This window comes from Condylura cristata, unplaced genomic scaffold (genome assembly GCF_000260355.1).
Source record: "Condylura cristata isolate star-nosed mole 26May11 unplaced genomic scaffold, ConCri1.0 scaffold00011, whole genome shotgun sequence".
NCBI classification, from domain to species: domain Eukaryota; kingdom Metazoa; phylum Chordata; class Mammalia; order Eulipotyphla; family Talpidae; genus Condylura; species Condylura cristata.
This window is the reverse complement of record NW_004567112.1, coordinates 17,416,570-17,429,526: the sequence shown is the minus strand read 5'-3', so window position 1 is coordinate 17,429,526 and position 12,957 is coordinate 17,416,570. Positions and strand designations below refer to the sequence as shown.

At 48.8% G+C, this 12,957-nt stretch overlaps 1 protein-coding gene across 3 annotated transcripts in view; it reads right to left on the bottom strand.

Annotated features, from left to right (window-relative positions):
• Positions 1-12,957, bottom strand: part of FBXW4 (F-box and WD repeat domain containing 4) — a 76,393-nt gene that overhangs the window by 8,073 nt on the left and 55,363 nt on the right. For 2 of the 3 annotated variants that reach the window (XM_004680515.2, XM_012723640.1), the window contains exon 6: positions 3,327-3,392. The exons of the other annotated variant lie outside the window; for it this stretch is intronic. In XM_004680515.2, the coding sequence (XP_004680572.1) occupies positions 3,327-3,392 (66 nt within the window). The remainder of the gene's footprint in view (positions 1-3,326; positions 3,393-12,957) is intronic. 3 annotated transcript variants of the gene reach the window in all.

Here is a 12,957-nt window from a genome sequence, read left to right as displayed (position 1 = left end):
GTTAGTGACATAGGGGTTTCATAAGAGTATGCCATTCAAAAAATTGGGGTGTTTTAGAAACTCTACCCTGACCATCATCTGTGCCCAGAAGAACCCCCACCAAGGCAACCCTAGCCAGAAGGGGCCACTCAAAGATCATATGAGATAAAATTGGACCACAGGGGTGTATCCCCTCCCCCGGCATACCCCCCATCCTGGGGCCAGGCCAGTGATGACACCAAGCATCAGGTCCAACTATATGTCTAAATGTAACCAACTTTCAGCAATAATAGCTGAAAGTTGGTTACATTGTCCACCTACAGCCCTAGTGCCAAGAGCCTTTTCTGTGCTCTAAGGTTGCAAATTCACCTCCCCTTCTACTAGCCACAAGGCCATAGCTGGTTGGAGCACTGACAAGCTGAAATCCTGCAAACTGCAAGGTACTGATGTGACTAGGTAAAAAGATAGCTCAGAGTGGTTTGATGTCTCCAGTGTGGAAGGAAGGCGCAGAGAGTCGCAGAGCTTACTAAAGCAGCAGTCAAGTCAGCCATCCAGGTCTGTGTAACCACACCAGCTGTGCACCCTCTAGTACCTCACAGTCTCCATTCTGAACCCCCAGAGGAGGGACTCCTGCCTCAGCCCCATTCAGAAGGAAAAAGTTGCCAGTGGCAAGAATCTAGCAGGTGGGAACAGCTTTCACAGACAGCAGGAACTTCAATATCCCAAGGGCAAAAGAACAAAAGTGCCCTTGGAAGTTTTAGTTATGCAAACAACAGTGTCAATGGGCTAATTAACAAAAGCAGAAATTTCCAGAATAAGGGAAACTGCCATTCATCAGCTCACACCCGGCTGTTCATTACTCAGTTGTGAATGCCGCTTTTCTAGGAACAACATACCATATAAATTAGAAGAAAACTCAGGACTGTGTATCACCCATTCAGCTACTCCTTACCTCACCTGTTTTGCTGACCAAACCATTCTTGATTTTGTGCCCACCTCTCTTTTCCCCCACCGCCAGAGTTGCCCTGGAAAAAGCTGGCTCTTTCCCAGCCTCCAGGGGCATCTTCACAGAGCAGTCCATTTCCCCTGTCAGCTCTGGGTCAGGGTAAGCATGGGAACAGTTTTCATTCACTCAATACTAGGAAAAGTATCTTCGGGGGCTCTGAGGAAAGCCTTCCACAGCTTAAGCAACTCCAGGCAGGAACATGGCCTCTCCCCCATCTCTTCCCTTTGCTTTATGATTGGTGAAACTTTTGAAAACCAGTTTCACCATGAGGGCACGGGCAAAGTCACTGCAACCAGGGTGCAAAGCGGGAGCGGAGAAGATGGTCCCTGATGTTCTCACTGAACTACTGGCCACGCTCTTCTGGACTCCTGGCCAGGTGAGACAGTCATCACCCCTTTGTTATTTGAGCCGCTTTGAATCCAGTCTTCATTGCTCATAGCCCACAGACTCTAACTGATCTACGGTATCTGTGAACAACAGCTGAAGGTCCTTAGACTTCTGTCCTGGGGGGGAGAGGTGGGGAGAGAAGATCCTAGAGGAGCAGGGCCTGTCCTTCGGAGGAGAGGTTCAGCCTGGCTCTTGCCCAAGACAACTCAGGGAAGCAGGTCATCCTCACATAAGGGCAGGCATTGCAAGGCCCAAAGCTGCACGTGGTTCCCACCCCTGGTTCTCATTCAAAAGAATGTTGTACAGAAAAGCATATTTAGTTAAAACATCTCATCTGTAGTAAAAGTTATATCTGAAAGATGGATTTTTCAGGGAAAAAAAAAGTTATGGGGCCCTCCCTGGTGGTGCAACAGGGTTAAAGTGCAGCACTATGAAGCTAGCTGCAGCTGCTTCAGCACAAGTTGGATCCCAGGGAGCTGACCCACATGGCACAGCAGACCTCTCCTGTCTCGCCCGCTGCTCTCCTCAGCAGTGTACTTCATCGATCTGCCTGTTCTGCTCCCCACTGTCTCTGGTGAATCCTCTCACCCTCTGCATCTCTGGTCTATACCCCAGTTCTTGTATGCAAAAATAAGTAAATCTTTAAAAAGAAAAGACGTTATGGCTAATAGTTTCCTGGGGAGATGGACAGAAAGAAGGCAAGCTAGAGCAATTGAGGCAGGAGACAAGCAAGATGATCACTGCCTTGCCACTGTGGATTATGTCACAGAAACCAGGATGTGGGCACTTAGTACTGGTGAAGCATTCTTAGACTTGATGCCAAAAGCACAGTAAGAGAAAAGGCTGAGATCATTTTGACTTCATCCAAATCTGAAAATTTTGCTCAGTAGAAGACCCTATTAAGAGGAGGAGACCAGCTACAGACTGAGAAAATATATTTGCAAACCACACACCTGACAGGGTAGTAATACCTGTAATATGCAAAGAACTCTCAAAACTCAGCAGTGCAAAAGCAAAAATTCAGTGAGAAAATGGGTGACATGAGTAGACATTTCATCAAAGAGAATGTGAGAGGCAAATTAGCACACAGAAATTTGTCCCACTATATTAACTATCAGGCAGGTTCAAATGAAAACCATGATGAGATACCAACACCTGCAAAAACAGCTAAAATTAAATACAGACAATACTCAGCCAAATGCCACTGAGTATGTGAGAAACTAAAAACTAAAAAAAGTGAAAAACTAAACACACACTTACCATATTACCCAGCAATTATACCCTGGACAGTAAATCCTCAACATTCCTTTATTTTAGAAAAACCATCTCTGCAGACAGGTGGAATTTTAAGTAGCCACAGAGCCAGCACTTCTCAGAGAAAGAGAAATCCAAACCATTGTCATAAATTCTACATGAGGGCCCTCCTAGTGGCACAACGGGTTAAAGCGCAGCACTGCAAAGCTAGCTGCAGCCACTGTAGCACGAGTTCGATCCCCAACTGCGAAGGTGACCCACATGGCGCGGCAGACCTCTCCTGACCTGCTGGCTGCTCCCCTCAGCAGTGTACTTCATCCATCTGCCTTTTCTGCTCCCCACTCTGCCTCTGGTGAATCCACTCACTGCCTTCCCCCCACCTCCTGCACCTCTGGCCTGTACCCCAGTTCTGTATGCATAAATAAATATATCTTTTAAAAAAAACACTCTACATGAAATTATTCACCTACCATAATTTATAATTACTGCAGCAGTTTTCTCAGCAAACCCTGAATGATTCCTCGGGAGCAGGCATCCCAACAGAGCCCGTCAGGGGTGCTGGGCAGGGGTCCTGCCCAGCCTGCTCACGGGCCGCTCCTGGCCAGCTGAAGCAGGGCTGGCTCAGCCCACTCTTTAGCCTTTGCCCCTGGCTGCTTCAGCCCGACCCCCACTGGAAACCATGGACGCAAGGATCTCTTACCTGTTGAGGTCCCAGATTCTTAGGGGAGAGAAGTGTCCACAACAAGCTGTTCCTGTCACAAAAGAGCTGCCAAACAAAAGGAGAGCAGAGTCAGACCTAGTTGGCCAGAACCTGCAGAAGCAGCAACACAACTGAACGCAATGTGCTCATTCTCCAGGGGATCACGGGGTTAAGCCAGGATGGGAAGCAGCGAGAGAAAGCAGAGGAGCCAGAGGAAAACCGTTGGAGCACGTGAGGGCTGTCCCTTCCCAAGAACTCAGCGCGACAACCGTGGCTGACTTCAACATCTACAGGTGCAACTTAAGAGGCCCTGGGAGGGAAAGCTGGCAGGCTTCTGAGGCGGGAATGCTGGGTTTGCAAAGCCACAGCACCGAGAGGTCTCCTGGGAACAGGCTGTAGAGTGCTCTGGCATCCTGGTCAGAGGCGAGGGTGGCCAGGGGGCATCGCTGATGGTTTTAAGAACCAGGGCATCTGATCTACAATGTAAGCACAGGGCAGGGGTAAAGATGCCAAACTGAGGAAAGAAAAACTAAGACAGAGAAGTGACAATAGGAAAGGTAACACAGGTGAGTGCCCGAGGGTGGGAGAAGGGGCCGTAGGAGCCAGGCAGTCCATGCTCCAGGGGAGGGTGCCAGAAGGCCACGCTCAGACGACGACGACTGGCGTCTCCAAGGGGCAAGGTACTCTGACCATGTATCTCAGCGGCTCATAAGCCCCTGAGAGTTCACCATACACCACCTGCAGTTTCATGTATCTGGAGGTGCGCCCTGGAGTGAAGGTCAGTGCAGAGTGGGCGACTGGTGGGAGCACTAGAACTTGAACCTAGGGGCAAGACCAGCCCTTTGTTAGAGGATTTGTCAGGGGTGTGGCAGGAGTCTGCAGGGATCCTGGGCTTGAAAACCAACTGGCAAGCAAGAAAGCTGAAAGCAGTTGTGTCCCTCAGGAGCCCTGGGGCAGGGAAGGCATGCCCTTACGTGTCAGCTGTGGCGGAGAAGGGGACTGGACACACTAATGACAGGCTAGCAGAGTGGGGGCAGCAGCTCATCCGCCCAGGCCTTGCCCAGCACCTGTGGTGCTCTGATCCCAAGTGTGTCAGTGCGGAGAGGGATTTCCGCAGAGAGCTCTGAAGAAGCCAGTGGCTTTTGCTGGGGCGGGGGTGGCCTTGAGGGGAGCCGGCCCACCAGCTGAGTCACTGACTTGAATCAAAAAGCCAGGAAAGGTGCAAGGCCAGGGCTCCCCTGCCAAGACTTCCTCCAGAGACGTGCTCCACTGTTCCAGCTTCCTCTCGACTCAGAAGCACCAGCAGCCACCGAACCAGGATGGGGTGCCAAAAGAGCCACCACATCATGCCCCAAGTGATGGCCAGCCTGGGAAGCTGTCACTGGACACTGAAGCGCCAAACTACAAAGCCAGGAGGTGTGGCCTTCACCTCCTTCCCCCTGACATTTTTCTCTCAGGGTAATCCATTAATAACTGGTAAAGCCAATTACCTGGGGTTGGAAACATAATAGCCACTTGGAAATCATTGGAGCGGGCAATTGGGCGCTCTCAACTTTAGAGCAGCAGGGGCCAGGTGAGGGGCGCCAGCAGTTTTCTCTCAAGGAGGCCTGTGGCAGCCTCCACTGGCCACAAGCCTAAATTAGCGTCAAGGTAAGGGTGTGTGGGGGTGTGGGAGAGAGAAGGACAGAGGGAGAGAGGAGGTGCCTGAAGCCTGCATCTCCAACCTCCCATCCGGCCCGGGCAGGGACACAGACCCTCTCCCTGGGGCTCCTGCCCTCCACTGTCCTGCCACCCAGGCCCTGGCCCTGTCCATCTGCCACTGGGAGGAGGGCCTCTTTCTATCAAACCCTACAAAGACCTTTCTTTTCATGCCTGGATGTGACACCCATAAACGTTTCTTTCCAGAAGCTGCCCTCTGCCCTCATCTCACTATGTGAAGCAGGGAAGAAGAGGAGAGGAAAGCAGGATGCCATGGGAACTCCTAAAAGTTTAACCAAATTTTAGACTCAGTAGAGAACATGAAAACAACAGCACTCAGAGATCTGGAGCCAGGCCCTGCCGACACTCACAAGACTCACATCCAAACCGCAGGGACCGCCCAACTCCTGGGGTCACGTGAAGTTGGTTGCAGACACAGTCCTGGCATGCTCCGAGCTCCCACAGGCTCACTCCCAGGGGCTCCTGGGACCAGGCAGCCTCTGCACGGGCAGAGGCAGGAGCTGACAGCTGACAGGGCCCCGCCCTGTCCTCCCTAGCACACTAGACCTTGCCCGCATGGACAGACCAATCTTGGGGTGCCCTCCCTTGGAGACCGCCCGAGTGTCCTGTGGCCATGCCAGAGTGGTGCTTGGCCTACAAGCGTGCTCAGTACAATCTGTGGAACTGGTGGACAGCGCCTTTGGAGTCTGAAGCCCGGGAGGCCGGAAAGCTAGTGCACAGAGGCTGAGAAGGGGAGAGGGGTCCCTCTGTTCACTAATGATTCCTAAATTCCTAAGGCCTCCCTGGTGGCGCAGCAGGTTAAAGTGCAGCACTGCCAGCTGGCCACAACTGCTTTAGTGCAGGTTCAATCCCAGGCAGGGAGCTGACCCACATGGCGCGGCAGACCTCTCCTGCCTCCCCCTGCTCCCCTCAGCAGTGTGCTTTATCAGTCTGCCTGTTCTGCTACCTGCTCTGTCTCTGGTGAATCCTTTCACTGCTCCTCCACCTCTGGCCTGCCCCCCAGTTCTGTATGCATAAATAAATCTTTTTTTTAAGATTTTTTTTTAAGATTTATTTATGCATACAGAACTGGGGTATAGGTTGGAGATGCGGAGGATGAGAGGATTCACTAGAGATAGTGTGCGGGGGGGGGGGGAGGGACAGGCCAACTGAAGAAGTACACTGCTGAGGGGAGCAGCGGGCGGGTCAGGAGAGGTCTGCCATGCCATGTGGGTCACCTCTGGGGCAGGCGGGGATCAAACTCATGAGGAAATGGCTTTAGCTTCTTAGTGCTGTGCTTTAACCCGCTGTGCCACTAGGGAGGGCCAGAAATCAATCTTTAAAAAAAAAATTCCTAAGGCATCAGACTCAGCCCTGAATGACACATGACATGGTCATACATCACTAGGGCAGTAAAGTCCTTATAAGCACCACAACCAGGTACTGAATGACAAATGCTAACAGTACCTAAAAACTAATGTCAAAACACACACACACTTTTGTGAGCACGCTCTCACTCTGACTCCATAAACTCAACTTTTGGAGGGCCAGAAGGCCCTTTCTGAAAACCAACTGTCATATGTTTCACCCTACCCCAGGCCTTGCTCAGACCTACAGCCCCTCTGCGGGCGCGCCTGCATCCAGAGGTAAGCATCTGGCCCACGCAGTAGAAGTAGGAGATGCACATCGGAGAGAGACTTGCGGATTCTTAGGTACTCATATTACAGAAGAGAAAATAAAGCACAGAAAAAGTAAGAGGGAGGTAAGAAGAGAAGTTATCAATAGCTGGGTGTGAGCAGGGTGAAAAGGTTGACTCTGGCCCTCTAAATCACACTAGTAATTTACGGAGCACTGAACTGTTTGCCCAGCTCTGAGCAGGTAACCCATCTAGTCCTCACTACCACTTTCCTTATTTCACAAATGAGGAAACTGAGTCACAGGGAGATAGTATAACTTGCTCTAGCGTACACAGGAAGCACCTAGCAGGAACAGCACTTGACCCGGCCCACCTTCCTTCCTGACCTTGCCCTGCAAACCCCCCCTCGACACCTGGAATAACGCCCAACACAGTGAAACTCAAACGCCTGCTGAATGAATGAAGGGCAAGTGAACAAATGACTCCCCGGGCAGGAGCGCCGGTGACCGAGGAGGGCAGCAGGAGTGGTGAGCTCAGCAGCTGGGCCCCGGGGCTGGCCCGGAGCCCCCAGCTGGCCAGGCCCCAGCCGCCTCTGAGCCAGGGCTGACACACTCTGGCAAGGGAGGCCGCCGGAGCTGCCACATCATTCACCAACATGCCCATCAAGGGCATTCAGCTCTCTTCAGCCCGCATTGGCATTTTAATTACTGTTGGGTAAACTAATTTGTACAAATGAAGGCCGGGCTGCCTAATAGAATATGCAAGCTCTCTGACCTCTGACAGGCGCTGACACGAGATACAAAGGCCGCCGAGGAAGGCTTTTTATCTGAGCCTTATTACTCTCTATTACTCCAATTAGTCAGGCTCCAGTGCTCCTAATTGGAGGAAAAATTGCAATTAAATCAATTTTTGATGGGCTGCAAGTGGACTCCCGAACCGCCCTGCTTGTGAAACACTGATATTATAGCAGCAAAGGTCACAGGCCTCATTGGCACCTGGGGTCCCCCCCCCTCGCCCCTCGCCCCTCGGTTTCCCTCAGCTCCCTCCTAAAATGCCGCAAGGAAACCATGGCCCCGCCACAGGCTCCGCCAGCAAGGATGGGAAGAAGGGAGTCATCGGAACGTGTCAGGTCTCACTGCTGCCACTGCCATCTGCTAACCTGTGCTACTGACATCGGAGCAGCGGCCAGCTCCCGAAGCACCAATGCAGTGCAAGGTCACACGCGCGCTCAGCAAGGGGAAGCCGGAGCAGCAGTGCAGCCACAGCGCTGTGAGGAAGGGACCAACAGAGTGGAAACAGGGTCAGCGTAAGTCAGGAACAGGAGACATACGAGGCTGGGGCAGGTGAAAGCGTGAGGCAGCCAGCTCCCAAGTTCTAGCAAACAGGGTACCCCTGGCCACCCAATGGGAAGGGAAATACATGCATTGGGAAGGGAAAAAAGTAGACAAAAATATCTCAATTTCTCCCCAGCAAATAGCCCAACCCACAGCTGGGGAACATCTCCCTGAATGCCACCCACAGGCCAGAGGGCTGCCAGCTGCTCACATCCGTGATGGGGCAGGACACATGAGGGGCCTGCCATTCAGTCATCCAGGCTGGGGCCAGAGGCGCCCAGAACCAATTATAAGGCCAGTGAGGAGAAAGTCCAATTTCGGTCTAATTGAAAGTTGAATGAATGTTTAAGAAAAATAAAGTTTTGTTTCACATAGCAAGTGGCACACTATTATTACCTCAAGACATGTCACAGAAAGAAAATACAAACATAAGAGGTTAGCCAACTTCATGAATGACTGAGCCAAAATGGGTTAACAGGGAAAGGAAGACATCCCTGTGTTCAAGGGGTCAAGACCAAAAACATGTTCCAAACATGGTTATCTACTTGATGGACTGTTACAGTCATATAAAATGATGTTCTCAGAGAATACAGGTGAGATGTTTATGATAGGCTATTGTAAGACAAAAAGAGTCGAGTTGTTACCACAACTGTTTAAAAAATAGCCTGTGCATAGAAAAGGACAGTAGAAGGAAACATAATCAAGTTGTATTTGGCTGATGGTAACTAGCAATTCTCTCTTTCATATTTTCCTTATTTTTCAAATTTAATGAGCACATTCTACTTTTATTTTTCTTTTTTAAAGGAAAAACATAACATTTACATCTTGTAAGAGAAAACATGACATAAGCAAACATTCCTGCCCACTGACTCATGGCCAAGAGCAGGTGGGCTTGCTGCTCTGTGAAGCGCCGGCTGGAGCAGGCGTCAGCACCAGTGACCTAGCTCCTTGGGCTGAGGCTTTAGGAGTGGCCAGTAGCCCAAGGTCAGGACAGCAAACCCCAGGTCAGAAGGGAGGAGGTCCACTGACCTCTTTCTCCCAGTGAGGCACTGGCCACTAGGAAATAAGACCGTCTCCTCTCCCATGTCTGGCAGAGGCCTGGAACAACACACTCCCTGTGGTGGTGGTGGTGGGGGGGGAGAGTGAGAACATTCACCTAGAAGGAAGGATAGGCTGCGGACAGAGTGGCCAGAGGAGGGACTCCTACTGCAACCCCAGCAAACAAGGCCTAGGCAAAGCAGGGATGCTGTGGTCCCAAGGAGGATAGCAGTCCCACGGCAGAGAAATGACTAGACAGACAGAATGGGGCCCTCCCTGGTGGCACAAGAGGTTAGGATGCAGCACTGCAAGCTGGCCACAGCTTCAGTGGAGTTCAATCCCTGCCCTGGAGGTGACCCACATGGCGTGGCAGACCTCTCCTGACCCGCCCGCTGCTCCCCTCAGCAGTGTACTTCGTCCATCTGCCTGTTCTGCTCCCCGCTCAGTCTCTGGTGACTCCTCTCACCACCCCTGCACCTCTGGCCTGTACCCCAGTTCTGTATGCACAAATAAATAAACCTTTAAAAGAAAGAAAGAATGGGTTGTTTCTCATCTGAAGCAATGGTAAGGTCAACCTGACCAAGGAGGGGGTAGCCTCTTCCCAAATGCACCTACTCCACTCAAGAAGCAGAAGCACAGAAACTTAAGCAAAGGAAAAATAGGATAGAGAAAAAAAGTACACCAGAAACAAAATTTACAGTACAATGGAATAACATGTTCATTTACTTTACTGAATTTAACAAGATATTTTGGGAGCTGCAGTTTCTACACTATTTTCTACCTACATGGACTCAACATTAAGAACTGCTCTGTTCACTCTTGAGAAGGGGAAATTGTAGTATGTTTCAAAACTAAGGGGAAAAAATGACTGGGTCAAACTTCTGAGAAGTGATATTCATGAAACCACGTACCCAACAAAGGGCATGGAAAAAGAAGAGTAAGAAACTCCAAAAATACACTAAGATAATAAACAGTAGGGCTGGCATGCTCTTTACAACCACAGAAAGGAATGCTGGGTTAGGTTACCAGCTCTGCCAGTGTGAGCCTGGATGAATATTTAATCTTCTAAAATCCAGCATCTTTATCTGTGAAAGACGAGTAATAGCTAGCACCAGGTAGCATACGTACACTGAGAAGTTAGCTATCGTTATACTCCAGCAATCACCAACTAAAAGGTAATCAGAAATCCATTCATCAAAAAAGAATCAAGAAACTGTAAAATAACCCGTGGGGATTACAATTGAGATGAAAAAAAAAATGTGCAAAATGATGTAAAAATAAACTTTTTAATTAAAAAAAAAAAGAAACTGTAAAATAACCAAAAATAGGGCCCTCCCTGCTGGCGCAATGAGTTGAAGTACAGTGCTATGAAGCCATCACAGCCATGGCAGCACGAGTTCAATCCCTGGCCAGGGAGCTGACCTGCATGGCATAGCAGGGTCTCCCGACCCACCCGCTGCTCCCCTCTGCAGTGTATTTCAGAAGATCTGTCTGTTCTGCTCCCCACTCCATTTCTGGTGAACCCTTTCTGTACCCTCTGGTCTGTACCCTCGTGCTATATGTATAAATAAATCTAAAAAAAAAAAAAACAAACCAATAAACCTAATAACAACAAGTACCAAGGTTGCCCATATGAAAATACTATAAGGCTACTGAAGGGAAGAACTGCTGGTGGCTGAGTAAGTAAAAAATATATCGTGCTCCTGGATGGGAAGTCTCAAGACAATAAGACTGTCAGTTCTTTTCTAATTAATCTACAAGTTCAATATAGCCCTGTCCAAATAAGAAATTTCACTTAATTCTAAAATTCATCTGGAAGAGATATTTTAAAAACAACAACAAGGTGGGAATGCAAACTAGTACAACCACTATGGAAAACTGTTTGGAGGTTTCTCAAACTGTTAAGCATGGAGCTTCCCTATGACCCAGCAATCCCACTCCTAGGTATCTACCCAAAAGACACAAAAACACTGATTCAAAAAGACACCTGCACCCCCATGTTTATTGCTGCTTTATTTACAATTGGAAAAACATGGAAACAATCCAAATGCCCAAAAGTAGGTGGCTAGATTAAAAAGCTGTGGTACAGATACACAATGGAATATTACTCAGCAACATGGTTGAAACTGGAAAAGATCATGCTTAGTGAAATAAGTCAGAAAGAAAAGAAAAAATACCAGATGATTGCACTCATCGCAGGAGTATAAAGGACCAGGTGAGAAAATAATAATAGTGAACAACTATATACCAGAGACCTGTTACGGGGGTGGAGAGGGATCAAAAACGGTGGTGGTGGGGGGGGGTATTACACTGGACTATGGTGATGGCACATGGGTGAGTTGGTGATGGGAAGCCCACAGGGATTACAACTGAGATAGAAAAAGGCACAAAATGATGTAAAAATAAACTATTATATTATTTTTTTAATTAAAAAAAAAAGAACAATGAGAAAAAAGCTGCTCTATTAGTTATCAGATATGTTCTATGATGTCCATGCAGGAACAGACAAATCGATGGAGCAGAATAAAGACTCCAAGTGTCTTTTCACGACAACGGCACTGAAAGTAAAGGAAGCCCCTGCCTCTCCCAAAGCCAAAGCTCTGAAGGCCGAGAAAGCAGTGCTGAAAGTCCACAGCCACAAGAAAAAGACCCACATATCATGGCACCCACCATCCACCTTCCTGCAGCCCAAGACACTGTGATGCTGAAGGCACCTAAATATCCTGGGAAGAGCCCTCCCCGTGAAAGGAGTCTGACCCCGCGTCACCATCGAGATGCCCTAAGCACTGAGTCAGCTGTGAAGATGACAGAAGACAATGCCACACCGTGCTCACGGGGGACGCTGAGGCCGACAAAGCAAACAGACCTGAAGAGCCCGTGACATGGAGGGCCAAGGTCACCTCCTAATCAGACCTGACAGGGAAAAGGAGGCCTGTGTCCATCTGGCTCCTGACAGTGACATTTTGGATGCTGCTGACAAAACTGGGGTCTTCTTAACTCAGTCCAGCTGGCTAATGCTAATCTTTTTTTCACCAGAATAAAAAAAAAAAAGAATCCAAAAGCCATACCCATGTGTTTACAGGGAATCAGTAGAGCCTAGCTGGTCTTTATTTATTTATTAAGATTTATTTATGCACATAAGAACTGGGATACAGGCCAGAGGTATGGGAGGGGGGAGGGTGAGAAAAGTCACTAGATTCAGAGTGGGGAGCAGAACAGGTGGATCTATTGAAATACACTGCTGAGGGGAGCAGCAGGTGAGACTGTGCGCCATGTGGGTCAGCTCCCTGGCTGGGATCTAACTCATGCTGCAGAGAGCTTTCAGAGTGATATGCTTTAACCCACTGTACCACCAGGGAGGGCCCACACCTGGTAACTTTCAAATGCATTGACTGCTCTGTGCAACAAGTATCTTTCCCAGAAAAATGACCAGACCACATGCACAAGGCCATAGGTGTTCATAAGAGCAAACTACTGGAAGTAGCCTAAGTGTCCATCAATAGCAGGATGATGGTACATTCATATTATTCCAAACTAGAACACAACAGAAAAAAGAATGTGGTAGAGCTAATTGCTTTGATAGCAAAGGACCTCTGAGCCACATGGGTAGAGGAAGAATTCAAGTTACAAAACAAATGTATAATGTGAGCCTGAAACAAAGCAAAAGATATACTTGTGTATATATTTACATGTATCCATAAATACACAAACATGTAATTAAGTATCTCTGACATTTGCTTCAAATTAAAAAGATCCGCAGTGACTCAGACCTGTCTTCCTACAAAAACAAGTAGGATGAGGGAAGGACCACTGGAAACTGAAGAGAATTTTTACTTTATACTCTACACACACACACACACACACACACACACACACACACACACACACACACACATATATCTTGAAATATACACAGATTTTTATC